At 40.2% G+C, this 25,249-nt stretch overlaps 2 protein-coding genes across 3 annotated transcripts in view; one reads left to right on the top strand and one right to left on the bottom strand.

Annotated features, from left to right (window-relative positions):
• Positions 1–2,412: 2,412 nt before the first annotated feature.
• APOBEC4 (apolipoprotein B mRNA editing enzyme catalytic polypeptide like 4) lies at positions 2,413–8,828 on the bottom strand. Its single transcript, XM_032319047.1, has 3 exons — positions 8,445–8,828; positions 7,555–7,858; positions 2,413–4,057 (listed from the first exon to the last, which is right to left on the bottom strand). The coding sequence occupies exon 3, from the start codon at positions 4,025–4,027 to the stop codon at positions 2,927–2,929; it is 1,101 nt and encodes a 366-aa protein (XP_032174938.1). The 5' UTR covers positions 4,028–4,057; positions 7,555–7,858; positions 8,445–8,828; the 3' UTR covers positions 2,413–2,926.
• An 8,148-nt stretch (positions 8,829–16,976) lies between these two features.
• Positions 16,977–25,249, top strand: part of RGL1 (ral guanine nucleotide dissociation stimulator like 1) — a 223,102-nt gene continuing 214,829 nt past the window's right edge. For both annotated transcript variants that reach the window (XM_032319041.1, XM_032319044.1), the window contains exon 1: positions 16,977–17,081. The gene's annotated coding sequence lies outside the window, so the exon portion shown is untranslated. The remainder of the gene's footprint in view (positions 17,082–25,249) is intronic.

The raw sequence follows: 25,249 nt of genomic DNA on the forward strand, positions 1-25,249 counted from the left end.
CTCTCTGCTCAGCAGGGAGCCTGCTTCCCTATATTTCTCTCTTTCTGCCTGCCTCTCCATCTACTTGTGATCTCTCTCTGTCAAATAAATAAATAAAATCTTAAAAAAAAAAAAAAGAATCCAAGTAGACTCTGTGCTGAGTATGGAGCCCAGCTTGGGGCTCAGTCTCAGAACCCTGAAATCATGGCCTGAGCTGAGATCACAAGTTGGATCTTAGCTGACTGAGCCACCCAGTCTCCCCTTCAGACTTGGTTTTTAACTGAATGCTTTGTAGCCCGATTGTTATGTCTTTTGACCACTTTATAGATAGAGTTCATGGTAACTATTTGAATCTACTTTTCCCCTTTTTTTTGAGAGGCCTGTAAGGTGGGCAGGTCCTTCCCAACTGCGGCAAGACATCACCAGCCAGCCTGGCAAGAGGCTTCAGAGCCAGTTCCCCAAACCTTCAGATTTGCCAATGTTCTTAGCTCAGTTGCCCGCCTGGATAGAGATGCTGAATTTGTCACATTGGTTCTTTTTTTTTTTTTTTTTTGACTCTACATCCCAAATTGTAAACAGATGGTTTCATAATCTTATAATAAACTTCAGTACTTTATAAAATAATAATTACTATATACTACAACATAATTATATTCCAATAATTCTATAAAAATTTTCACATTAACAAGAGAATATTCTTTTAAAAATTTTAATCATGTTTATTTTAATCACAATAGAAATTTCTATTCTAAACATTTTTATTTTCTTTTCCTTCTCCTCCACTTCCTCCTTTGACATGGAGTACTACTATGTGCTTTAAGCTTTTAATTTATTTTTATTTTTTTAAAAGATTTTATTTTTTATTTGACAGAGAGAGAGATCACAAGTAGTCGAGAGGCAGGCAGAGAGAGAGGGGAAGCAGGCTCCCTGCTGAGCAGAGAGCCCGATGCAGGGCTCGATCCCAGAACCCTGAGATCATGACCCAAGCTGAAGGCAGAGGCTTAACCCACTGAGCCACCCAAACACCCCTATTATTATGTTTAAAAATTAAAAACAAAGTTTTCCTTTTTAAAATTTAAATTCAATTAATTAACATATAATGTATTATTGGCTTCAGGGGTACAGGTCTGTGATTCATCAGTCTTATACAATGTCCAGTTCTCACTATAACATATACCTTCCCCAATGCCCTTCACTCAGTTACCCCATCTGCTTTAAGCTTTTTTTAATGGCAAAATTATCTTATTAGCTTAGCATTACTTTTACATACTTAAGAAAAAATTTGGGGTGCCTGGGTGGCTCTCTTGGTTGAGCGTCTGACTCTTGATTTTAGCTCAGGTCATGATCTCCGGGTGAGGTGGAGCCCACATTGGGTGGGGGGCGGGAGGGCCATGCTCAGTGGGGAGTCTGTTTGAGAGTCTCTCTCCCTCTGCCCCTTCCCACCACGCATGCTCTCTCTCTCTAAAAATAGGCAAATCTTTTTTTTTTTAAAAGAAAAAATTTGGTAGCCAGTTACAAATGGATATACATTTTTCTCGGAATATGTTTTTACATATTTAGAAATATGTAAAAAAAGTGAGGCCGTATTAATGAGTGAATTAAACAGAAAGTGTTTTAATGTACATGCTCAGATGGTTATTCAAGGAGCACTTCCTAGAAGTGTGTTTCGAGCAAGGTTTTAAGAGACGGTATAGATATACACTGCTGAAAAGAGAAGAGGTTAGAGAAAAGGGAAGTAAAACAAATTATGCATTGTGGCGCTATATCAGAAGAAGGGGGAATGGATGCTAATAAAAAAATGATGTCCAGGGGTGCCTGGTGGCTCAGTGGGTTAAGCCTCTGCCTTCGGCTCGGGTCATGATCTTAGGGTCCTGGGATCAAGCCCCACATTGGAGACTCTGCTCAGCTTCCTCCTCTCTCTCTGCCTGCCTCTCTGCCTACTTGTGATCTCTCTCTGTCAAATAAATAAATAAAATCTTAAAAAAGAAATGATGTCCATTGCAGGATGGTTAAGCAAGCTCTTTGTTGGAATGAGTATGGAGTGTTGGAAAGCAGTGATTGGTAACATTATTGAGATGTAGATTCACAACCTTGCAACCTGCATTATGCCTGGATACTTGGCTAGATTCTAAGGGAAAACCATAGAGGGAGAGGGAGGTGCCTGACCAGTAGGAACTTACAATCTTGCGATGAGACTGGGCAGCTGGAAGGTAGAGAAGGAGCCTTCACAGCCCGGAAGAGCAGCTTGGATTTTACACGGTGTGTGATGGAAGGAGCCTTTGCAGGGTCTCATGTATCATCCTGCCTCTGTTGTCTGATCAGGAAGGAGAGCTCTGTGCTGGGAAAAATCAACATTGAGCAGGTGACTAGGTTTCAAAAATCAATTTTTGCAGCTATATATGATCAATTAGCAAAAGAGTTGGGTTTTTTTTCCATAAAAAACTATTTTGAATCACTTTAGGAAAAAAATGGACTGCCTAAGGTCTTCTGTTCATGATTAACAATTAATGGAAAATCACTGGTTTGCTTTTGCAGACCGTACTTAATGTCAGTAACTTCAGGCTGTTTTCCAATTTTATAGTAAATTTTTATACTAAAACCAATTTAGGAAGCTGTTTAGTCCATGGCCTTTTTCGGTGGCAAGATGGGTGGGTAGACTAGAATAATGACGTTTTCTTTTCCACACCAAAGTATTAATAAGGTACTAATGGCTCCATTTTGATACTGTCGCTTTCAAAATAAAGGAGAGAGGTCAAGTTGCTTATGAACACATCTTGGATTATGGTAAAAGTTGGGTAGCTTTATAGCAGTTGAGATAGCAAATATTTCAGGTTTTGCTTTTAGTGTATCAGTTCATCTCCCATCTTGGATCAGACCCAAGATTTTTCTTTGCTATTGAATTTGTCCTTTCATAGTTGTTTGGTCTCGTGTTGTAGAAATATAGATTTTATTTTTTCCCTTTCTTCTTCTTTTCATCTGCTTCTTTGGTACTTGCAACCTGCTCCGTGATTTCCACTCTCTCCGCTGGCGTTCCCATGGGAGGCCTTCTGGGTTCCTTGGTGTCCAGGAATGACATTTGAGGCATATTTAAGTGCCTCACAATAATCCTGGGTTTGTGTGCATTTTGACGCACATGGATTGGTGGTAGGTCTCTGAAAGGCACCAACACAAAAACGACGGGAACTCTGAGGTCTGGGGTCAGATTGGGTTGCGGTTGTCCACGTGTCACTTGAAGATACTGCCCAGGAAAGACCTTGTTGAAGGGGTAGCTCTCTAAAGCCGCCTGAGCTTTTATGTTCTGATTCTCTTTTGTCTGGGGAAGAACATCAGTGAAATAAGGTTTCACTCCTGTTATCCTGTTGATTTCATATGCGTTGTGCCTATCAGCCAGTGCTCTCCCGGTTAAAATGGGCTGGAAAACAGTGGGTCCTGAGACACCACTCACAAAGCTGTTGAGGAGAGAATGCCAAATTCCACCACTTATTGGGCTCAAGGTGACCTGTGGCCATAAACTGGCCAGGCTCCGGAGAGCTTCCCGGTTCCACGCCGAGGCAGGAAATTCGGCCTCAGTATGATAGAGCTGAGAAAAGTAAATGCTGAGAGTAACATCTGGATACATTATTAAGAAATTGTACATTTTGCTGATGCAGCAGTGGTTGGCTTCATTACAAGGAGAGTTGTTGGAATACAGAATGATATGCCTGATAGCATTGTTTTTGTGTCGGGCTGCGTCAAAATAACCATTCATCTCGAATAGCATCGATTCTGGATGGGTATTGTTCTCAGTGCAACTGCTAGCGTGGCCCTTTTGCACCAGGCTTCCAGAAGAAGTTTTTAGCTCATAAAACGTGAGGTGCTTTGTTTGAGGATACACTGGCCCATAAGGGAATCCAAAAATCTGATGAAATTCTGTATAGGGAACTCTTGCTTCTTCTCCTGTCCGAATATGGTAAGGACAGTTCGAACAATCTAGAGAGAAGCTTAGCCAGTAATAAGGTTTTACTATTGTTCCACGATTTGCTAGGTATTCTTCATATATAGGTTCCATTGCTAGATTTATGGTCTTCTAGCTGCAACCCTAAACAAGGAAAAGAAATTATACATAAAACCAGTGTAGGAAAAACTAAAGAAAGTGCACTGATTTGTTGAGCCATACTTTTCTTTAAAGAAGGTAGCACAATAGGTATAGCATCTTTTATTTATTATTTTTTTAAGATTTTATTTATTTATTTGACAGAGAACACTCGTAGGCAGAGGCAGGCGAGAGAGAGAGAGGGAGACAGGCTCCCTGTTGAGCAGGGAACCGGATGTGGGGCTCGATCCCAGGACCCTGGGATCATGACCTGAGTCGAAAGCAGAGGCTTCAACCCACTGAGCCACCCAGGCGCCCCAGCGTCTTTGATTTTTTTTTTTTAATAAAGTTATTTATTTATGTATTTATTTATTTGACAGAGGAAGATCACAAGTAGACAGAGAGACAGGCAGAGAGAGACAGAGAAGCAGGCTTCCTGCTGAGCAGAGAGCCAGATGCGGGACCGATTCCAGGACTCTGGGATCATGACCTGAGCCGAAAGCAGAGGCTTTAACCCATTGAGCCACCCAGGTGCCCAGCGTCTTTGATTTTAAAAGATAGTTATATATAGGCATAGATGAGGAAGCTCAAGATTCATCTTTGTTCATTGAGATTCTTGGGGTGTGGGGAGGAGATGAAAAAGAAAGGCATAATGCAGCTTTACCTGTTTCACAGATTGTGAAACGACACAGCAAATGGGTTAACAGTGCAAGTTCTGGAAACGGACTGCCTTGTTTCAAATCTGGGCTCTGCCCCTTACCGGCTCAGTGACTTTCTGCAAGTTGTTTAAAGTCTGGGAGTCACAGCTTTATAGACAAGAGTCTATAAAGTGAGGATGAGAATTGTACCCACCTCTCAGTAAAAGGTTATCTGGAGGGTTGAATAATAGAATACATATAAAATGCTTTATTATGTGCCTGACTCATGTTAAGGACTCACTAAAGATTAGCTCTTAATAGTGATAGTACAAATCCCGGGATTATCTAAACAATTCTTGTTTTTGAAAGCCTAAACAAGCGGGGGTTTTGCAGTTTTGTTTGTAATGTTCTTCCTTTGTCCCTTTCTTGAATGATATTATCTAATTATCTGCATAGGTTTTGAATGTGCTTGCATTTAAAATCAGCTGTTTCTTCAGATCAGTGGCAGTAAATTGAAGCTAATTATCCTTTTGGGGAAAGGATCATGGTTACTGGTGGAGACTTCTCGTGGGAATGCCATTTGAGTATTCTTTGGGTAGTGAACACTTTGCTATTTGAGGGTTTTATTTCCAGTGGGTGGGTCTTGTTAGAACATTTTGGAAACTTTACCATTCTGGAAAGCACATATGGTTCTTTAGGATATTTCAAGTGAATAGTTTCTGGGATGTTAAACCACAAAAGTTGAGGTCTGTAAGTAATGATTTTTTTCCTTTAAACAAAAATTACTCAGTTACATTGTTCCCACGCAGCAACCTAGGGCATTCTAATATAGTTTCAAGAACATTTTTAAATAACTTTGTATTATTCAAGTATTATGTATTTCTTGTAGGATATTTTTAAAAATGCTAATATATACAGGGAAAAATAAAAACTCATACTGATTTATCTCAGTTTATGTTCCCTAACTGTTAACATGTCTCTTCCCTCCAGTCTTTTGCTACGTGTTTGTTATTCACACCAGAAATAAAATCATGTTTTATACTTCGCTTCTCACTTAGTATAGGTCATGAGTACTTCCCCATGTTATTAAAAAGTTTTCAAAAAGCAATATTCATGGCTAATGAGTATTTTATTATGCAACAAATATGTAATCAAATATTCTGGTTCTTGCCTCTTTTTATTATTATAAAAAAATACTTCAATGAGCATTTCTGGAAATAAAGTTGTGTTTTTCTTTTCTTTTAATATAGATTACTAAAGTTGTATTATTAGCTCAGACTTTGTCAGATTGCTTCTTAGGATGGTGTCCCAATTCTATCTCATCCTCCTTTGTCCATTTGAGAAGTGAGCATCTGTTTCCCTTTTTGGCTATAATTTGGACCTTTTCAATTCCTCGTGAGGTTGAACACATTTTCACATGCTTATTGGTCTGTAGTATTTATCCTTCTGTGAAATATCTCTGATCCCCCCCCCCCCCCCAGCGCTTTGTTGAGGATTTCCTTACTGATTTGCAAGAACTCTCTTTGTTTTGTTTTGTTTTTGTTTTTTAAAGATTTTACTTATTTATTTGACAGACAGAGATCACAAGAAGGCAGAGAGGCAGGCAGAGAGAGAGGGAGAAGAGGGCTCCCTGCTGAGCAGAGAGCCTGATGCAGGGCTCGATCCCAGGACCCTGAGATCATGACCAGAGCTGAAGGCAGAGCCTTTAACCCACTGAGCCACCCAGGCGCCCCGCAGGAACTCTTTTTGTATTAAGAATATTAGCTGACATAATTTTTGCAAGTATTTTACCTGGTTTATGGAGCCATTGATTATGCTGATGGCATTTTTAATTATAGCAATTTTTACATTTTTCTATGGTCTCATCTTTGCCCTTAAGATTTTTTACTGTTGTATTTGGAAAAGACTACCCCATCAAAGAGGAGTTAAGTATTCCCCATATTTTTTTCTAGTATGTATGGTTTTATCTTTTACATTTAACTCTTTGTCCAGGCAACAACACAGATAAAGCAGAAAATTAAAGAGAGATAAACTGACCATTACAAAACAAAAGAAAATATATTTCTCACTTTCCAAAATCGAATTTGTCATTTTGGGAGTATTTATTACAGTTTTCGTATGGAAGCACTTGGATCAACTTCTTTCTTCCTCAACCCCAGTCAGCTCCGTCCCTGCTGTATTTGGTACCACTGAAACCTGCAACACCCCTTTGCCAACCTGTCCTGGGCAGAAAATGGTTTAGGAGTCTCAGTCCTGCTGTCGAGGGAGTGTGATTTACTCATGCCACCATTTTCCTAATGGCTGATGTCTCTGCAGTAATTCCGGATGCCACAAACCCATCAAATTCCAGGTTTCTCCTAATCTCTGTCATGTCAATTTAGTCCATAGGGTCAGACATTTACCTCAGTGTCCTCCTCAGTTCTGCACTTTCCTGGCGTGACTGAATTCGTGCCCGGAGGCCTCCTAGCCCTTGCCTGTCTTTTGCTCTGGGTCCTGGACTTTCTTTTCTTCCCCTTTTGGCAACGAATGCATGACCTGGAGCCTCACACCATCTTGGGTTGATCCTGGGCACTGCTTTCTCCCTGGATTTCCTCCTCTTTCAGCCTTAGCCATCAGACCAGATAGATGTCTCTGAGTATCAAAACTTATTGAAACCAAGCCCAGAGTCCCACTTGCTTTTGAATCTGGGGCCTTGGATGTGTTGGGTGGCACAGCCTATATCCAAGGGACTACTCAGATTGCAGTTTTAAGTACCCCATGATTCGACTGGAATGTTCCGGAAACTGTAACATGAGGCCTTTGTCTGCCTGTTTTAGGGTGGATGGGATGGGTGGAGTTAACTACACTTAATCATCCCACACTTACCCTTATGGGAAGCAGAAGTCTTTGTATCTTTCAAAATAAAGGCAGTATGGGAAGTCCCACCTGTTTTTCTAAGTACTCTTCTCTTTGTACTCCGTCTGGTGTTTTAGCTGTTTTAGCTGGGAAGGATGCATCCTTCCTGTCTTTAAGGAGATCTTAAGGACTGGTGGCCTCCATAGGGCACGGGGGTGGGCGAACTCTGGAGGTTCATTCTTGCTTTTCACTGTCAGTCAGCTGTGGTTCCCCATGGGTGGAGCCTCCACTTTTTCAGAGGGTCTTTCGAAGACTTTTCTTGGATCACCTTCATCTGAGAGGGAAGCAGGAAAGACCTCCATCAGCTTTGAACTCTTAGAGAATTCGTGATTTGTATCACCAGTTGGCCAATGATCACAGACTCTTGTATCATTCACTTCTGCTTATCCGCCCATTCACCCTGCCTCTACCCAGGCAGGGGCATACCCTGTTGAGCCCAGGACCAGATTCAGGGAATCTTAGTTGGTTCCTAGGCCAGGTTGGCTGAGACTTGTCTCCCCAGCATCCTGTGTCCCTACTACCTCGTCCTTTCCCCCTCCACCTTTGGCCGTGCTTGGGAAAGGCATGATGCCTTCGGTAGAGCAGGTCTACTAGTAAGAAGCAGAGATCTATAGAACCCAGTGCCTTGCTACTGGTTGTGAGTGGCCCCTGGACTGCAGCCTTGGGACAACAGCCTTCCTTCCTTTAACATAAATGAGGCATACATGAGGACAATCTGCTCTCTCTTCACCCCCAGCTAGGATTAGTGAGTACTGGTAAAGCACAGTTTGCACTGGCGTAGTGGGAGAATGGAGTTTGCCCTTCCCAATCTGTGCACAATCTGTTAGCAGCTAAAAACAAATGTTAGCAGTTATAATTACCATCATTTTGTCTCCAGGCTTGGATAACATTCCAGGTGTTCTAGAAGATGGTCCGCTCCCTTTTTTCCTCCTTTCAGTACCATGCCCTGTTTCGAGGGGCTCCCGAGGCTGGTCGTGCTGGCGAGCTTCACCTCCCCAATCGGTTCGGGACTCTTTTGCAGTTTGTGTCTGTTAGTTCCTTTGAACTTTGCTGTCCCAAGTTAGAAAAACCTTGCTGAGGTGTGGCTGCCTCTAAGAACAGTGTTGAATCGGTGCCATGGTAACGTTTGCAAAGTAGCTACTGCTAGGATACGGCTCTGACACTTATTACTTTATTTGCATTTCAAACCACCTGTTCCGAAGATGAAAATATACATGAATGCATATTCCAGTCTGCATGAAAGCACACTCGCTGACGATTGCAGGGGACATCTTGGGGGTTTTCTCCCTCTGGCTGTAAGAATCAAGCTCTGAGGTCCTGCTCCTCAGCCTCTTTGTCCTGATCTAGATCAGGTGCCGGGCCTGGTGGTGTGTGGACACAATTCACTGGTTCCGTTGCATGTAGATACACCAGGGCCCTTTCTTAGGAAGTTTGTGTTTTGGTGAGAGGGAGCAGAGACTCGATCTCCCCAAAGGGAGGCACTTTCTACTAATAGGTCCACAGCCTCTGAAGGGAGAGCTCTTCAGTGTGTCCAGATCTGGGCCAGCAGTCTGTCTCTTCTTACAGATTCCCTGGGAGACTCTTGCAGTTGGTATGTATCTGTTTCCCTCCAGTTTAAGGCAAACCTGGATCGTGGTGGCTCCTTGTTCATAGCCAATGGAAGAGCCACTCGACCTGCTCTGTTCTGTTCCCTTGCCCCGCCTCCTACGTCTTTTCCTAGGACACTGGACATGTCGATGGTCATGACTCACTGTGCTCACTACCAATTATTCCCTCTTTCCTCTTCCTCAGGCCACTTGAAGGAACAAGTGATGATCACTACTGTGTATTTCATTAGTTACCACCTCAAAGTTTTTTTAAAAATTATTTTTGTTAACATATAATGTATTATTTGTCCCAGGGGTACAGGTCTGTGGGTCATCAGGCTTACACATTTCACAGCCCTCACCATAGCCCATACCCTCCCCAGTGTCACCCCAAAGTTCTTCAACACATTTCCTGTGCTGAAAATAGCGCAGCAGGGACAATGGAAGCACCTAGAAGGCTTCCTGCAAGCAGCCTTAACCACTCTTAGCTAGTTTCTCAGTCAAACTCCCAGTCTCCCCAACAGCATCTGTCCTTTCTCCTTGAGGCTTGAGGGGACTCCTTCTGGTTTAGATGTTTTATGTTGATCTTTGCCTTTTAAGGGTCTCACCTAACTATTTTTCGGTTACATATTCTTTCATGCTTGCTTCCGGGACAACTCGCCGCCGTGGCCACTGAGCATGCCTCCGTTGTGCTCCCTTCCTGCCTCCGTCTTCCTGGCATCTCCTAGCTCGATGAACTTGTAAATTTAAGATCAAGATTCCATCTTTATTTAACATTAATAAATGACATCCCATTTAAAAATGTTCCCTGAAGGGGCGCCTGAGTGGCTCAGTTGGTTAAGCGTCCGACTCTGGACATACGCTCAGGTCATGAACTCTGGGCTGAGCCCTGTGTCAGGCTCTGTGCTGAGTATGGCGTCTGCTCAAGATTCTCTCTCTCAAATAAATAAATCTTAAAAAAAAATCCCCTTAAAAATGAGTTTCTATCCACTGACATATTTACCAATTGGATTTTAGGTTAATTTCAGGTTTAGGCAATCCCACATAGCCACCAGTTTTAAAAACAGCTCTATTGAGTTTTAATTGACAAATAAAAATTGTGTATATTTAGGGTGTACAGCTTGATCTTTTGATAAGCTTATACACTGTGAAATGGTTACAGCAATCAAGATAATTAACATATCTATAACCACATAGAGTTATCTTTTGGGGGGGTTTGCATGAGAACATGTAAGATCTGCCCTCTTAGCAAATTTCAAGTAAACAATATTGTATTGTTAACTGTAGTTGCCATGCTGTGCATTAGATCTCCGGAACTTAGTCATCTTACATAACTGAAACTTTATACCTATTGACCAACATTACTCCAGTTCCCCCTTGCCCCAAACCCTGACAACATTTTACTCTATGCTTCTACGAGTGTATTTTAGATTCCACCTATAAAAGTGGCATTATGCAATATGTGTCTTTCTGTTTCTGGCTTATTTCACATAACATAATATCCTTCAGGTTCATCCATGTTGTGGCAGATGCTAGGATTTCTTTTTATTTTTTTTTAAAGATTTTATTTATTTATTTGACAGACAGAGATTACAGGTAGGCAGAGAGGCAGTGAGAGAGAGAGGAGGAAGCAGGCTACCCACTGAGCCGAGAGCCTGATGCGGGGCTTGATCCCAGGACCCTGGGATCATGACCTGAGCTGAAGGTGGAGGCTTAACCCACTGAGCCACCCAGGCGCCCCACTAGGATTTCTTTTTAAAGGGTGAATAATATATCATTTTATGGGGGTACCACATCTTCTTTATTCATTCATCTGTCTGTGGACATTTAGGTTGTTTCCGTACCTTGACTATGGTGAGTAATACTGCAGTGAGCATGGGAGTGCAGATATCATATCTTTGAGATACTGATTCCATTTCTTTTGGATAAATACCCAGAAATGGGATTGCCAGATCTCGTGGTAGTTTTATTTTTAATTTCTTGAGGAATTGCCATATTGTTTTCCATCATGGCTCTCTCATTTTATATTCCAACTAACAGCTCCCTTTTCTGTGTCATCACCAACCCTTGTTTTCTTTTGTGTTTTTGATAATAGCCATCCAAACAGGTGTGAGGTGGTTTGGGTGTGAGCCACCCAGGCGCCCTCCTTTGGCATTTTTAAAATCAGATTGTTTGGGGCACCTGGGTGGCTCGGTTGGTTAAGCGACTGCCTTTGGCTCAGGTCGTGGTCCCGGAGTCCCACATCAGGCTTCCAGCTCCACAGGGAGTCTGCTTCTCCCCGACCTTCTCCCCTCTCATTCTCTCTTTCTTTCAAATAAATAAATAAAATTTTTAAAAAGTCAAATTATTTGGTTTCTTTTTGCTATTACACACATTCCTTATATATTTTGGATATTAGTCCCTCATCGGGGTTAGCAAATATTAGCAAATTTGTTAGCCAGTGTCTCCCACCATCTGTAGGTTGCCTTTATACCTTGTTGATTAAGTTTCTTCAGATGTGCAGAAGCTTTTTAGCATCATGTAGTCCTACTTGTCTATTTTTGATTTTTTAAAAAGATTTTATTTTTTTTAAAAAAGATTTTATTTATTTATCTGGGAGAGAGAGAGAAATGAGCGCAAGTGAGGTGTGGGGAGGGGCAGAGGGAGTGGGAGGAGCAGGCTCCCCATGGAGCAAGGAGCCTCTGTGGGGCCGGATCCCAGGACCCTGGGATCATGACCTGAGCTGAAGGCAGATGCTTAACCAAGTGAGCCACAAGCACCCCTATTTTTGCTTTTTTAAAGAAAATTAATTTCTTATTTAGAGGGAGAGAGAACAAGCGAGCAAGAGAGCAGGGAGAAGGGCCAATGGAGAAGGAGAGGCAGAGAATCTTGAGCAGACTGGCGCTGAGACTTGGGGCTCAGTCCCATGACTCTGAGATCAGGACCTGAGCTGAAAGCAAGAGTCAGATGCTTAACTGATTAAGCCACCCAGGCACCCTTATTTTTGCTTTTGATGTCATATTAAAAAATTCATCACCAAGACCAATGTCAAGAACACTTTTCCTATGTTTTCTTTTAGTAGTTTTATAGTTTCACCATTTACATTTGTCTTTAATTTTGTGTTGGTTTTTGTATATGGTGTGGGATAAACGTCCAGTTTTATTGTTTCGCATGAGCCACCATTTTTTGCATCTCTTAGGTGTAGGAAAATTCCAAAGGAAGATCAGCTTCACAAAGCTTCATTTAGGTTGCACAAATGATTTTTTAAAATTTTATTTATTTTGTTTGTATGTGGGGGTAGTGAACCCATGAGCAGGGGGAGGGGCAGAGGGAGACAGAGCAGACTCCCCAAATGAGCAGAGCAGGGCTCGTCCCAGGACCCTTAGATCATGACCTGAGAGCCAAGGCAGATGCTCAACTGGTTGAGTCACCCAGGTGCCCACACAAAAATGATTTTTAAAATTGAGTTTAGGGGCGCCTGGTGGATCAGTGGGTTAAGCCGCTGCCTTGGGCTCAGGTCATGATCTCAGGGTCATGGTATCAAGTCCCGCATCAGGCTCTCTGCTCAGCAGGGAGCCTGCTTCCCTCCCTCTCTCTCTCTCTGCCTGCCTCTCCGTTTACTTGTGATCTCTCTCTGTCGAATAAATAAATAAAATCTTTAAAAAAAAAAAGACTTTATTAAAAAAATAAATAAATAAAATTGAGTCTAGCCACAAGGAAACGAAGGACTTTGATCATGGGGTTTCTGCTCACAATTCTTACTGCTCAATTGATATGTACAGGAAGGGAGAACTTTGAAGAAACATCTGTTTCCCCAAACAGACTCCTTTCCTCTGTCTTCCTTTGTTACCTTGCCATCCTTCATCTTCAGTCAGATGAGTTACAGTGAATATTATCTGTAGCAAAGTAATATGAGATTATAATGAAAAAGCTTTGCAAAGGCCAAACTCTCTCATACTGATATATATATATTTAAAAGACCTTTATTCAGGTTAACACTCTAAAAATTGTTTCTAATCTGTGTTCTGGCTTCCCAATGTGAGGTGTATCTAAGGTGGCTTGTGTGTTGCTAGTTGCTACCTCTAAGGTGACTTGGATAACTTATATTTTATTGCTTTTTTTTTTTTTTTACTTTTATATGAAGGCATATGGCCAGTTAATTATATAAGTCACTGCTTTCATAGCGTTTTGGTAGACACTGAATAATAATGCCCACTTTTATGTAGCAGTAAGATGCTACCTACACTGAAGAAAAGAAGGAGAGGAGAGAATTCAGTAGATTTCATGGGGCTCACTGAGAATTAGGTAGGACAGATGGGACAAGATAAGTGTTAGGGTTAGAGAGGAAAAGAAGACCAAAAAAAAGCAAAGGATGGATGTCCTCGCTTGGGATTATAAATGGAAAGGCCACAGGGTGGCAGCACAGTCTTACCAGCAGGAAACTTTCCGTTGGACCACAGTTCATTTGCTAAATTCACAGATTTGCAGAATTCCTCCATGTCGGTTTCCTCCGATGTCCCAGGTAAATACCAGCAAATGCTTAGAATGAGAGGTAACTCCTAAAATTTAGGAAACTTTAGGTAACTCCTAAAACTGGAGCAAAGTGCGGGGTGAAGCCACCATCTTTACTCCCAGAATCTGTACAGATGCTCTAAAAAAGGTTTCAGACTGTCTGTGGGGAAGGACCAGTTTCAGTTTACCAACCATCGTACACTGATCATTTTGTAAAATTCAATGAAAGTGATTTTATAGAAAAATGAACAAAAAAGACATAGACATCATAAGCTCATTTTACAAATAATTAAAAGACATAAACAGATCAAAAGATATGAAAGTTTTAAATCACATTTCAATAAATGTAAATGGAACACCCATCTATTTTTGCGTTTGTTGCTCATGCTTTTGATGTTATATTCAAGAAATCATTGATCAAACCAGTGTTACAAAGATTTCCCCATGTGTTTTCTTCTAGGAGTTTTATGGTTCCAGGTCTTATGTTTAACTCTTTAATCCATTTTGGGGTTTTTCTGGTGTGTGTGCATGGTGTAGGGTAAGGGTCCAATTTCATTTTTTTAAAAAGATTTTATTTGTTTATTTGACAGAGAAATCACAAGTAGGCAGAGAGCAGCAGAGAGAGAGGGAGAAGCAGGCTCCCCGCTGAGCAGAGAGCCTGCTGTGGGGCTTGATCCCAGGACCCTGAGATCATGACCTGAGCCGAAGGCAGAGGCTTAACCCACTGAGCCACCCAGGTGCCCCCCAATTTCATTCTTTTGCATATGGATATCCAGTTTTCCTAACACCATTTGTTGAAGAGCTGTCCTTTCCCCATTGCATATTCTTGGCACCTTGGCACTACCAAAGATCATTTGACCGTATGTGTGTGGGTTTGTGTTATTTTTGTCCCATTTGTCTATATGTCTGTCTTTATGTAAATATAAACAGAACAAACATAACACAGAAAAAAAGAAAAAAAGAATTACCAAAACCATATGTGTTGTTTATTGAAAGTGTTATGTATAGATGACTAGAGTAGAGAATCACTGTTATTATTATTATATTCAACAATTATATTAAACAAAAAGCTTTCGAAGGATATAGCAATGTTCAGTGTCCTAAATATGCAGTTTGTGAACATCAGTATATTGACTTATAAAATTTTTATTGTGACCAACCAACTTGCTTCTTGCTTGTTACTCCATCTAATCTAGGTCCAACTGATGGACAACACTATTTGCAGGATATAATCATATCTAGACTGATTCTGTGTTTATTTTGGTAGCATTAGAATAGGGAAAGCCAGTTGTAAGAAGTATGCTAATTGGAATAGAAGAAGAGGCTTTAAAGCAATTTCACAAGCTCAAGGTATTCATTTTTAACAATTTTAAAAAATAAAGCAAGTGATACTATATTTTCAAAATTCATCAGTAGCCACTTTCAATATTTTATCCTGTAGTTGTATTAAATTTAAGTTATCTTTTGATGAAAGGACTAGTTTATGGTTCCACGAATTCCCTATACATAGATTGTCTATCAAAATTATTATCTATAGCATTGATAATAGTTGTTAAAATTATGAAACATGACATAACCATCTCTGGAAACTCTGTTTTTCCACACTTCTCATCTTTATTTTGACTTTTCAGTCATCTGCTATTGAAAAACATGTTGAATTTTTTCCATGTTTGGAAATACTAAGGTTATTAACATAACAAAGATTATAGACAAATAGGCAAATCTGAATGTCTAATATACTTTTTCTTTAAAAACTTGGGCCCAAACTGGTTTCTTACCCAGCAGTAATTCTGAGCATTTATTCAGCAGTTCCAACATTCTCTACAGAACTTTTCCCCTAGGTGACCATCATAACCCAGTATGTAAAGCTGTTGTTTATGATCAACTTCCATATTATCACATAAACAGAATAATTTCAAATGTAATGCATTAGCATTTATGTAATTTGTAGTGTTTTTTTTTTTTTTAGATTATTTATTTATTTATTTGACAGAGAGAAATTACAAGTAGGCAGAGAGAGAGGAGGAAGCAGGCTCCCCGCCGAGCAGAGAGCCTGATGCGGGACTTGATCCCAGGACCCTGAGATCATGACCTGAGCCGAAGGCAGAGGCTTTAACCCACTGAGCCACCCAGGCGCCCCTTTGTAGTGTTTTTTAAATGATTCATTTCATCTTTTTTTTTTTTAAGATTTATAAGAAATTTATTTGTCAGAGAGATAGCACAAGTAGGGGAGGAGCAGGCAGAGGGGTGGGAGAAGCAGGCTCTCCACTGAGCAGGGATCCTGATGCAGGGCTCGATCCCAGGACCCTGGAATCATGACCTGAGCTGAAGGCAGCCGCTTAACCGACTAAGCCACCCAGGCACCCCTGTGTAATTCATAGTTTTTAATGTGTCACTAAGCACAGTGATTAGCTTGGCTGACTTTTTTCCCTAGTAAGGGTTTCTCAATGAAGGAAATAGTGTGTGGTTTTGCATTCTGGCTCGAGTTCCTTAATCTGAGCAATTATCCTAGAACTTTCTCCCATGCAAGATTTAAACTCTAAATCACTTTTCCTGATGTAAATCATACAGGGTCATATCAAATTTCTATAAAAGTTTCTAAGTACGTTCGATTTCTGTACTTACCTTGTCGACATTGGTGACAGTCTAGAGGTGGGCCCTGGTTCATAGGCAGCTTTGAGTGACATTGTTTTTGTGTACTTATTCCATTTCACTTAAGTCACTATTGGGTAGTGATTCTGCTTAACTAAGTGCACTAAATTTTATTTAATTCCTCTGGCTATCTTATAATATAAATGCTAAAGAATTTGAATGAAAATACCATTCGTTGAACACAGAGGAACACTTACTGAATGTCTCCTTTGTGCCAAAAAGTTTACATGCCTGACATCCCTAAGAGGTGCGTATTATTACAATTTCCGTTTTACAAATAACAAAACCAAGGTTCAAAGTGGCTAATGCTAAGATAAGATAGCTAGTGAGCTGGGATTTGAACCCAGAGCCCTCTGAAACTCTTTTCTTGATACCATTATCGCTCAATCACATCCTACATTTTGAGCAAAAAGAAAATAATTTCAAATTTATGACCTAGTCTTAAGATAAATGGGAAAAATTAAATTTCAGAAGTGAGGAAAAGAAGTTAAGAAGGTCAAGCAGGCTAGGAAAAGTGTCATGGTGAGAAGGTAAGTGTGGGAAAACAGCTGAAAATGTGAAAATGTTTCTGTCAGAGGAAAGAAAGTTAAAAAAAATTTTTTTTTAAATATTTTTAGATCTTTATTTGCGAGAGAGAGAGAGCACCAACAGGGGGAGCAGCAGGCAGACGGAGAGGGCGAAGCAGGCGCACACTGAGCAGAGAGCCCGACGTGGGGATCGATCCCAGGACCCCAGGACCACAACCCGAGCTGAACCAACTTCACTGAGGTATAGTTTATATAATAAAATGTACCCATTGTGTGTTCAGTTATATGAGTTTTGACATATGGATATACTCATGTTACCACCATCGCAATAAAAATATAAAACATTCCCATCAACCCCAAATTTTCCCTGGGCCCTTCCTTCCCCATCCGTCACCTTCCTTCATGGCTCTAGGGAAGTATTATCTTTTTGCTGTTACTATAGATTAGATATTATTTTTCCCCAAGTTTCACATACATGGAATCATAAAGTATGAATTTTGGCGTCTTTCACGTGTTGCTCAATGTTCATCCATGTGATTGTGTATATCAGTAGCTTGTTACTTTTTTAATACTAATATTCCATTGTATATATGGAATATATACGCTATAATTTATCTATTCATCTGTTGGTGGACATTTGTGTTGTTTCTAGTTCGGCGCTCTTATGAAAAAGGTACTCTGAACATGCCTGTCCAAGTCTTTGTGTGGATGTAGTTTTCTATTCCTCTTGGACAAATGCTTAAGAGTGAAATTGCTGGGTTGTATGGTACATGTGTCTCAACTTTCTAAAAACTGTCAAACTTTTTTATCAAAGTAGTTATTATTTTATATACCCACGGGCAACATATGAACATTTCAGTTACTCTGCATTCTTGCCAACGCTTGGCTATTGTCAACATAAACAAGTACTTGACATAGCAATTCAGAAAGACTAGTTTCTCTTACGCTTGTCATTTGACGGGATGGGAGTAAGCAGTGGGTGGGATTCTGTAGTTCTTCTGTTTCTTCCTTTGCATAACCAACCCCCAATAAATCTCCAAAGAGCACCATGCTTATCAAGAAATTTGATAATTAGCTTCTTAATTGCTTCCAACTCCTCTTATGGAAGATACTTCTTCCAAACGAAATCACTGATAGGGCTGAGCTGAGCTCAGTCCAGTCTCATCTTTCAGTTAGGACAAGAGTATGTGGAAGCTCAGAGAAAATATTATGGCCATGGACTCAGTATGGGGAGGATATAGTGAGCTCTGACAATCCTCTAAGTGCTTGCTATCAAGAAGGCTGTTGTCAGTCTCATTGTTTCACTGTAAGTGTTGCCTTTTCTTTTATTCTTGCCTTTCTTGTTTTATAGTTTTAACATGATGTGTTTAGGTGTGGATTCAGTTTTCTTTATCTTGCTGGAAATCCAAATTTGGTGATTCTTATTTTTCATTAACTCTGGAAAATACTCAGAAGTATTTGAACACTTAAAATATTAGGAATATTTGTCTCCTCTGTTTTTTCTTTTCTCTTCTTCTGGAATATCGATTAGGTATATATTGAACCTTCTTACATGACTCTAAGTTTTCAGCTGTCATTCCTGCTGCTCATCTGTCACTGCTGCATTCCAGACACCTCTTCCAAATCAGTCCTCTGGCTCTCCATTTTTCTCTACACGTCTGACAATTTGCTGTTTAATCCACTTACTGAGTTGTTTTTTTAAGTCACTGAATATATATATTTAGTGTCTGTATTTTTCTCCATTTTCATATTTTTGATCTTTTTAATCTTTAATTATTTTAAATGTTATTGCTATGTAGTCTGTAACAAGTAATTCTATTACCTAGTGTTCTTGGGAATTTAACTGTGCTTTTTGTTATTTCTGCCTACCCTTGCTTATGGTGAATTGTACCTTTGGGTGTTGTAAACTTTGTTTTTTGAGTCACGCTTGGTGGGAATCCTGTGTGGTCTGCGCTAAAGATACGTGCCACAGCAGTGGTTCTCAATCTTTGCTGCATGCCTCTTAGAATCACCTGGTGAGCCTTTAAAAGCTAGAATGACAGCTGGAACCCCAGACCAGGTAACTCAGATACTATGAGTATGAGACTTACACATTAGTGTTTTTCAAGCTCCATGGTCATTAAAGGAAAAAAAGAAAGAAAGAAAGAAAGAAAGAAAGAAAGAAAGAAAGAAAGAAAGAAAACAAAAAATACCCTCTCCCCAGTTATGGTTGAGAACCAGTGCTCCAGAAGAATTTGCTTTTAATTTTTATACATATTAGAAGTTGTGTTTCCAGCATATTTCTAATATCAATTAGAATTTAATATCAATTTCTTATCTCTGGGCTTTAATATCAATTTTAGTATCAGTATCAATTTCTCATCTCTGGGCTCCTGAACTATATAGGTAGTATAAAAATTTTCTAACAGTAGAAAAACATTTTTTTTTTTTTAAAGATTTTTTAATTTATTTGTTATAGAGAGAGAGAGAGATACAGAGCGCAAGCACAGGCAGACAGAGTGGCAGGCTAGAGGCAGAGGGAGAAGCAGGCTCCCTGCCGAGCAAGGAGCCCGATGTGGGACTCGATCCCAGGACGCTGGGATCATGACCTGAGCCGAAGGCAGCCGCTTAACCAACTGAGCCACCCAGGCGTCCCTAGAAAAACATTTTATTTTTTATTTTATTATTTTTTTTAAAGATTTTATTTATTTACTTGACATAGAGAGATCACAGTAGGCAGAGAGGCAGGCAGAGAGAGAGAGGAGGAAGCAGGCTCCCTGCTGAGCAGAGAGCCCGATGCGGGACTCGATCCCAGGACCCTGAGATCATGACCTGAGCCGAAGGCAGCGGCTTAACCCACTGAGCCACCCAGGCGCCCCTAGAAAAACATTTTAAATACAGAGTGTCAACAAAGCCAATTTGATTATTTGTATTATTTGCTTAAAGACTGTCCCTCCAATTTTTTAATTGACACATATGATTGTATGTATTTGAAGCATAAAATGTGATGATTTTATACATATATGCATTGTGAAATGATTAGCAAGGCATTCATCAACTAACAGTTAATTCTTGGATTTTGTTTATTTGGATTTATGGTGAGAATGCTTATGGCCTACCTTCAGCAACTTTCAAGAATATAAGTATCCAAATTAACTATAGTAACCATGCCGTGCCCTACATTAGATCCTCAGAACTTACTCATCTTATAACTCAAAGTTTGTGTCCTTTGACCTGCATCTTCCCATTTACCCCTCGCCCAATCCTTGGTAACCACCATTTCATTCTGTTTCTGTGAAATCAAGTTTTTCTTTATTTTCTTTTCTATTCTTTCTTAAAAGAATAGAAAAGCATAATGCCATCAGGGCTCATCCATATTGTTGCAGATGGCAGGATTTCCTTTTTTTAATGGCTGAATAATATACCATTAAATATACTCCATCTTTTTAAAAAGATTTTATTTATTTATTTTCACGGACAGAGATCACAGGTAGGCAGAGAGGCAGGCAGAGAGAGAGAGAGAGGAAGGGAAGCAGGCTCCCTGCTGAGCAGAGAGCCCGATGTGGGGCTCGATCCCAGGACCCTGAGATCATGACCTGAGCTGAAGGCAGAGGCTTTAACCCATTGAGCCACCCAGGCGCCCCTATACTCCATATTTTATTAAATCTGTTTATCTCTTGATGGACATTAAGTAGTTTCCGTATCTTGGCTATTGTAAATAATGCTGCAGTGAAGCTGGGAGTGCAGATACCTCTTCAAGATACTGAGTTCAGGATTTGTTTGTTTTGATAGATGCCCAGGAATGGGATCGCTGGATCATGTGGTGGTTCTGTTTTTAATTTCTTGAGGAACTACTATTCTGTTTTCCATAAAGACTGCATCAATTTGCATTCCTACCAATACATTCCCATCATACACACCAATTAACATTTCCACCAACAGTGCTTAAGGATTCCTTTTTCTCCACATCTTTATCAACATTATTTGTCTTTTGTCTTTTTGATAATGGCTATCTTGACAGGTATGAGATCATATCTTATTGTGGTTTTGATTTGCATTTCCCTGATGATTAGTGGTGTTGAACACCTTTTCATGTACTTATTAGTCATTTGTTTTTGGAAAAAATGTCTCTTCAGATTTTTTGTTCATTTTTAAAAGTCAGATTATATGCTTCTGTGCTCTAGAATGCTATGTGTTCTTATATATTTTGGGTATTAACTCTGTCAAGTATATGGTTTGTGAATACTATCTCCCATTCTGTAGGTAGCTTTTTAATTTATTGATTGTTGCTTTTGCTGTACAAAAGCTTTTTAGTTTGATGTAGTCCCACTTACTTATTTTAGCTTTTTTTTTTGCCTGTGCTTTTGGTGTCTTATCCAAAAAAATCATTGTTAAGGCCAATGTCAAGGAGTTTTTCCCTATTTTTTTTAGGGGTTTAATGGTTTCAGGCTTACATTTAAGTCTTGAATCCATCTCAAGTTAACTTTTATGAGTAGAGTAAGACAGGGGTCCTGTTTCATGTCTGTCTAGTTTTCCCAACACCCTTTGTTGAAGAGACTGTTGTTCCTGTTGTGTGTTTTGGTGCCCTTGGCAAAGATTACCTGACTGTATATGCATAGGCCAACTTTCAGGCTTTTTATTCTGTTCCATTGGTCTCTGTGCCAGTACCATACTCTTCTGATTACTATAGCTTTGTAATTTAGGTCAAAATCAAGAAGCGTGATGCTTCCAGCTTTAGTCTTCTTTCACAAGATTGCTTTGGTTATTCAGAGTCTTTGTGATTCTATGAATTTTAGAAATATTTTTTTCTCTTTCTGTGAAAAATGCCATTGGAATTTTGATAGGGATTGCATTGAATTTATAGATCACTTTGGATAGTTTGGACACTTTAACAATAGTAATTTTTCCAATGCAAGAACGTGGAGGATCACTTTTTTGGTTAAATTTACTCCTAAGTAGGACCACTTAGGTACCTGTTGGTTAAGCATCTGCATACTGATTTCAGCTCAGGTCTTGATCTTAGAGTTGTGAGTACAAGCCCCACATTGGGCTCCATGCTGGGTTTGGAGTCTACTTAAAAATAAATTAATAGGGGTGCCTGGGTGGCTCAGTGGGTTAAAGCCTCTACTTTTGGCTCCTGTCATGATCCCTGGGTCCTGGGATCGAGCCCCGCATCGGGCTCTCTGCTCGGCAGGAAGCCTGCTTCCCCCTTTCTCTCTGCCTGCCTCTCTGCCTACTTGTGATCTCTCTCTGTCAAATAAATAAATAAAATCTTAAAAAAATAAATTTATTAATTTATTTTTAAGTATTTTATTTTTTTGATGCTATTGTAAATGGGGCTGCTTTCCTAATTTTATTCAGGTTATAGTTAGTGTATAGATATGCAAATGATTTTGTGTCCTGCAACTTTACTGAATTCATTTATTAGTTCTAACAGTTTTTTTTCTTTTTCTTTTTTTTTTTTTTTTGGTGGAATCTTTAGGGTTTTTTGCATATAACATTATGTCATCTGCAAACAGATAATTTTACCTCTTTGTTTCTTTTTTTTTTTTTTTTAAAGATTTTATTTGTTTATTTAACAGAGAGATACACAGCGAGAGAAAGAATACAGCTGGGGGAGTGGGAGAGGGAGAAGCAAGCTTCCTGCTGAGCAGGGAGCCCAACTCGGGGCTCCACCCAAGGACCCTGGGATCAAAGGCAGATGCTCAACAACTGAGCCATCCCGGCGCCCTTCACCTCTTCATTCTAATCTAGATGCATTTTGTTTCTCTTTCTTGCTTAATTGTTGCGGCTAGGATTTGCAGCGCTCTGGTGGATAGAAGTGGTAAGAGTGGACAAGCTTGTCTTCTTTCTGATCTTAGAGGAAAGGCTTTTTCTTCACCACGGAGTATGATGTTAGCTATGGATTTGTCACATGTGGACTTTATTTTGTTGAGGTGTATTCCTGAATCATGAAAGGATGTTGAATTTTATCATAGGCCTTTCTGCATCTGTTGAAATGATCATGTAATTTTTATTCTTTTTTTTAAAAAAGATACTATTTATTTACTTGTCAGAGAGAGAGAGAGTGTGTGTGTACAAGAGTGGGAGTGGCAGGCCGAGGGAGAAACAGACTCCCCGCTGAGCAAGGAGCCAGAGGAGGGACTCAGTCCTAGAATGCTGGGATCATGACCTGAGGGGAAGGCAGACGCTCAACCAACTGAGCCACCCAGACATCCCAATTTTTATTCTTTTTTAAAAAAGATTTTGTTTATTTATTTGATAGAGAGAGAAAGAGCACAAATAGGCAGAGTGGCAGGCTGAGGGAGAGGGGAAGCAGGTTCCCCACTGGGCAGAGAGTCTGATGCGGGGCTCAATCAATCCCAGGACCTTGGGATCATGACCTGTGCTGAAGCAGACACTTAACCAATTGAGCCACCCAGGTGCCCCTAATTTTTATTCTTTATTCTGTTAATGTGGTGTACCATACTGATCTATGTATGCTGAAGTATTTACGTTCCAGGGATATATTCCACTTGATCATGGTGTATGACCCTTTTAATGTGCTCTTGAATTCAATTTGCTAGTCTTTTGTTATGAATATTCAGATCTGTTCATCAGGAATATTGGCCTGTAATTTTTTCGTAGTTTGCTTGTTTGGCTTTGGTATCGGGTAGTGCTGGCCTCATAACATGAGTTTGAAAGTGTTTCTTCCTGGGATGCCTGGGTGGCTCCTTCTGTTAAGTGTCTGCCTTTGACTCAGGTCATGATCCCAAGGTCCTGGGATTAAGCCCTGTTTTGGGCTCCCTGCTCCATGGGGAGCCTGCCTCAGTTAGGTAAATAAATTTGAACTTTGTGTTTGGGGATACTGGGGAGTCTATGCTGAGATAGATTCCTTGTCATCTCTTTTTATTAAGAAAGTAGCCCTTTGAGGACTTATGGGGGGTAGGGAGGGACTCCATCCCACTGCTCCACATTAAGCAAACCCAAGGCTTTATCATCTATTTCTGTATAGCTATAAAGCCCCAAACTTCTTGCTTATCAGTATCAGCAAATAGTCTCAGGACAATCCATGTAATATATCTGTATTGATGTACTTCTCTTGTTCAGTGCTATAATTTCCCTTACGTTAGACTTCCTTGTGCATTTAAAATCTTTGTTTTATTTTATCCAACAATTCCAGATTTTTCTGTGTACTTAGGCCACAATATTGCTAGAAACAGAAGTTTTGCTATGACTGTGAGTCTATACCTTCATGGCCATGCCCTGTCCTTAAGTTCATTCTCCCGTTCATAGTGTCTGCCTGAATCAAGAGGGCATTTGCTGTGTCTTTGGACATGATATATTGCACTTGCAGTGTCCTCCTGGAGACAAACCTCTGGAGCTTGTATGTGTTTCCCTAGACTGTGCCTGGCCTGGTTTGGGCTTCGTCTTGCTCCAGCTGGCCTGTGCTGCCAGGGTCCCAGCATGATTTGAATTCCAGCCTACCTGAATGATGTCCACCACTGTTCTTTTTCTTCTGTTTCCAAGTCCCTGTCTTCACTGACTTGCCAATCTGAAATCTGGCTTCAGTTTATTTCCTGGACTTGTCTTTCTACAAAGGACTCTATTCCTGATCTGAGAGTTTGTAGCATAGTTTATAGCAATGTGGGAATGGGTCCAGTTTAGGATTCAGATTTCTAAGATGTCCAGATGGTCTTAACAAAAACTAACTTTCCACTTCATTTTTAAAAGAGAGTCCCAAAGACTTTCTCTTACATGTTGATAATATATGTACCCATAGTATTAATTGAAGATAAATACTGAATTACTCATTCTGTCAGAAGGAGGAGTTTACAGTTGAGGTTACCCTTTGATTTAATTTTATTTGTTTAATTCACGAGGAGCCATCTCTGTGTATACTAAACACAGCCCACTGCGGTTGGATTGTGGCTGTTCTAGACCATGTACTCTTTTGCTCTGAAACCTTGTAAGGAAATTGTGTCTGGCAGAAAGCATCCAGAGAACTCCTGGCAGTATTGGATGGATCGCTTACCCCAGTTTGGGCTTTCTTATTTCTTTTAGGGAGCCCTGGCAAGTTCACTACCAAGACATCCGTCTTACTCTGAGAACAACCCTAGCTCTGTGCCACTGGTGTTAGCATTTGATTATGGAAAATGGCTTTGAAGATGAAACAAGGGATCTGGTGGCAAGAGAGCACTCTGTGCTCATAACAAGTCCACGGAAATTATGAGTTGAGTGGTTGGTCAGTAGTCTAGTAGAATTTTTAATCTTTATTAGTCGTATCCACTGGGCTTCATGTTGGTGTCCTTTCCATCATTTCATCCTTATTTAGATTTCTCTTCATACTTTCTCTCTTGCTTTTCTTGGCAGCATCTTCAAAAGGAGTTTGGAGGCTCTTCCAGAAGTTGCCTTTGAAGATTGTTGCAATGTGTATACTTGTCAAAAAGG

The sequence above is a fragment of the Mustela erminea genome, chromosome 17, assembly GCF_009829155.1.
Source record: "Mustela erminea isolate mMusErm1 chromosome 17, mMusErm1.Pri, whole genome shotgun sequence".
NCBI classification, from domain to species: Eukaryota; Metazoa; Chordata; class Mammalia; order Carnivora; family Mustelidae; genus Mustela; species Mustela erminea.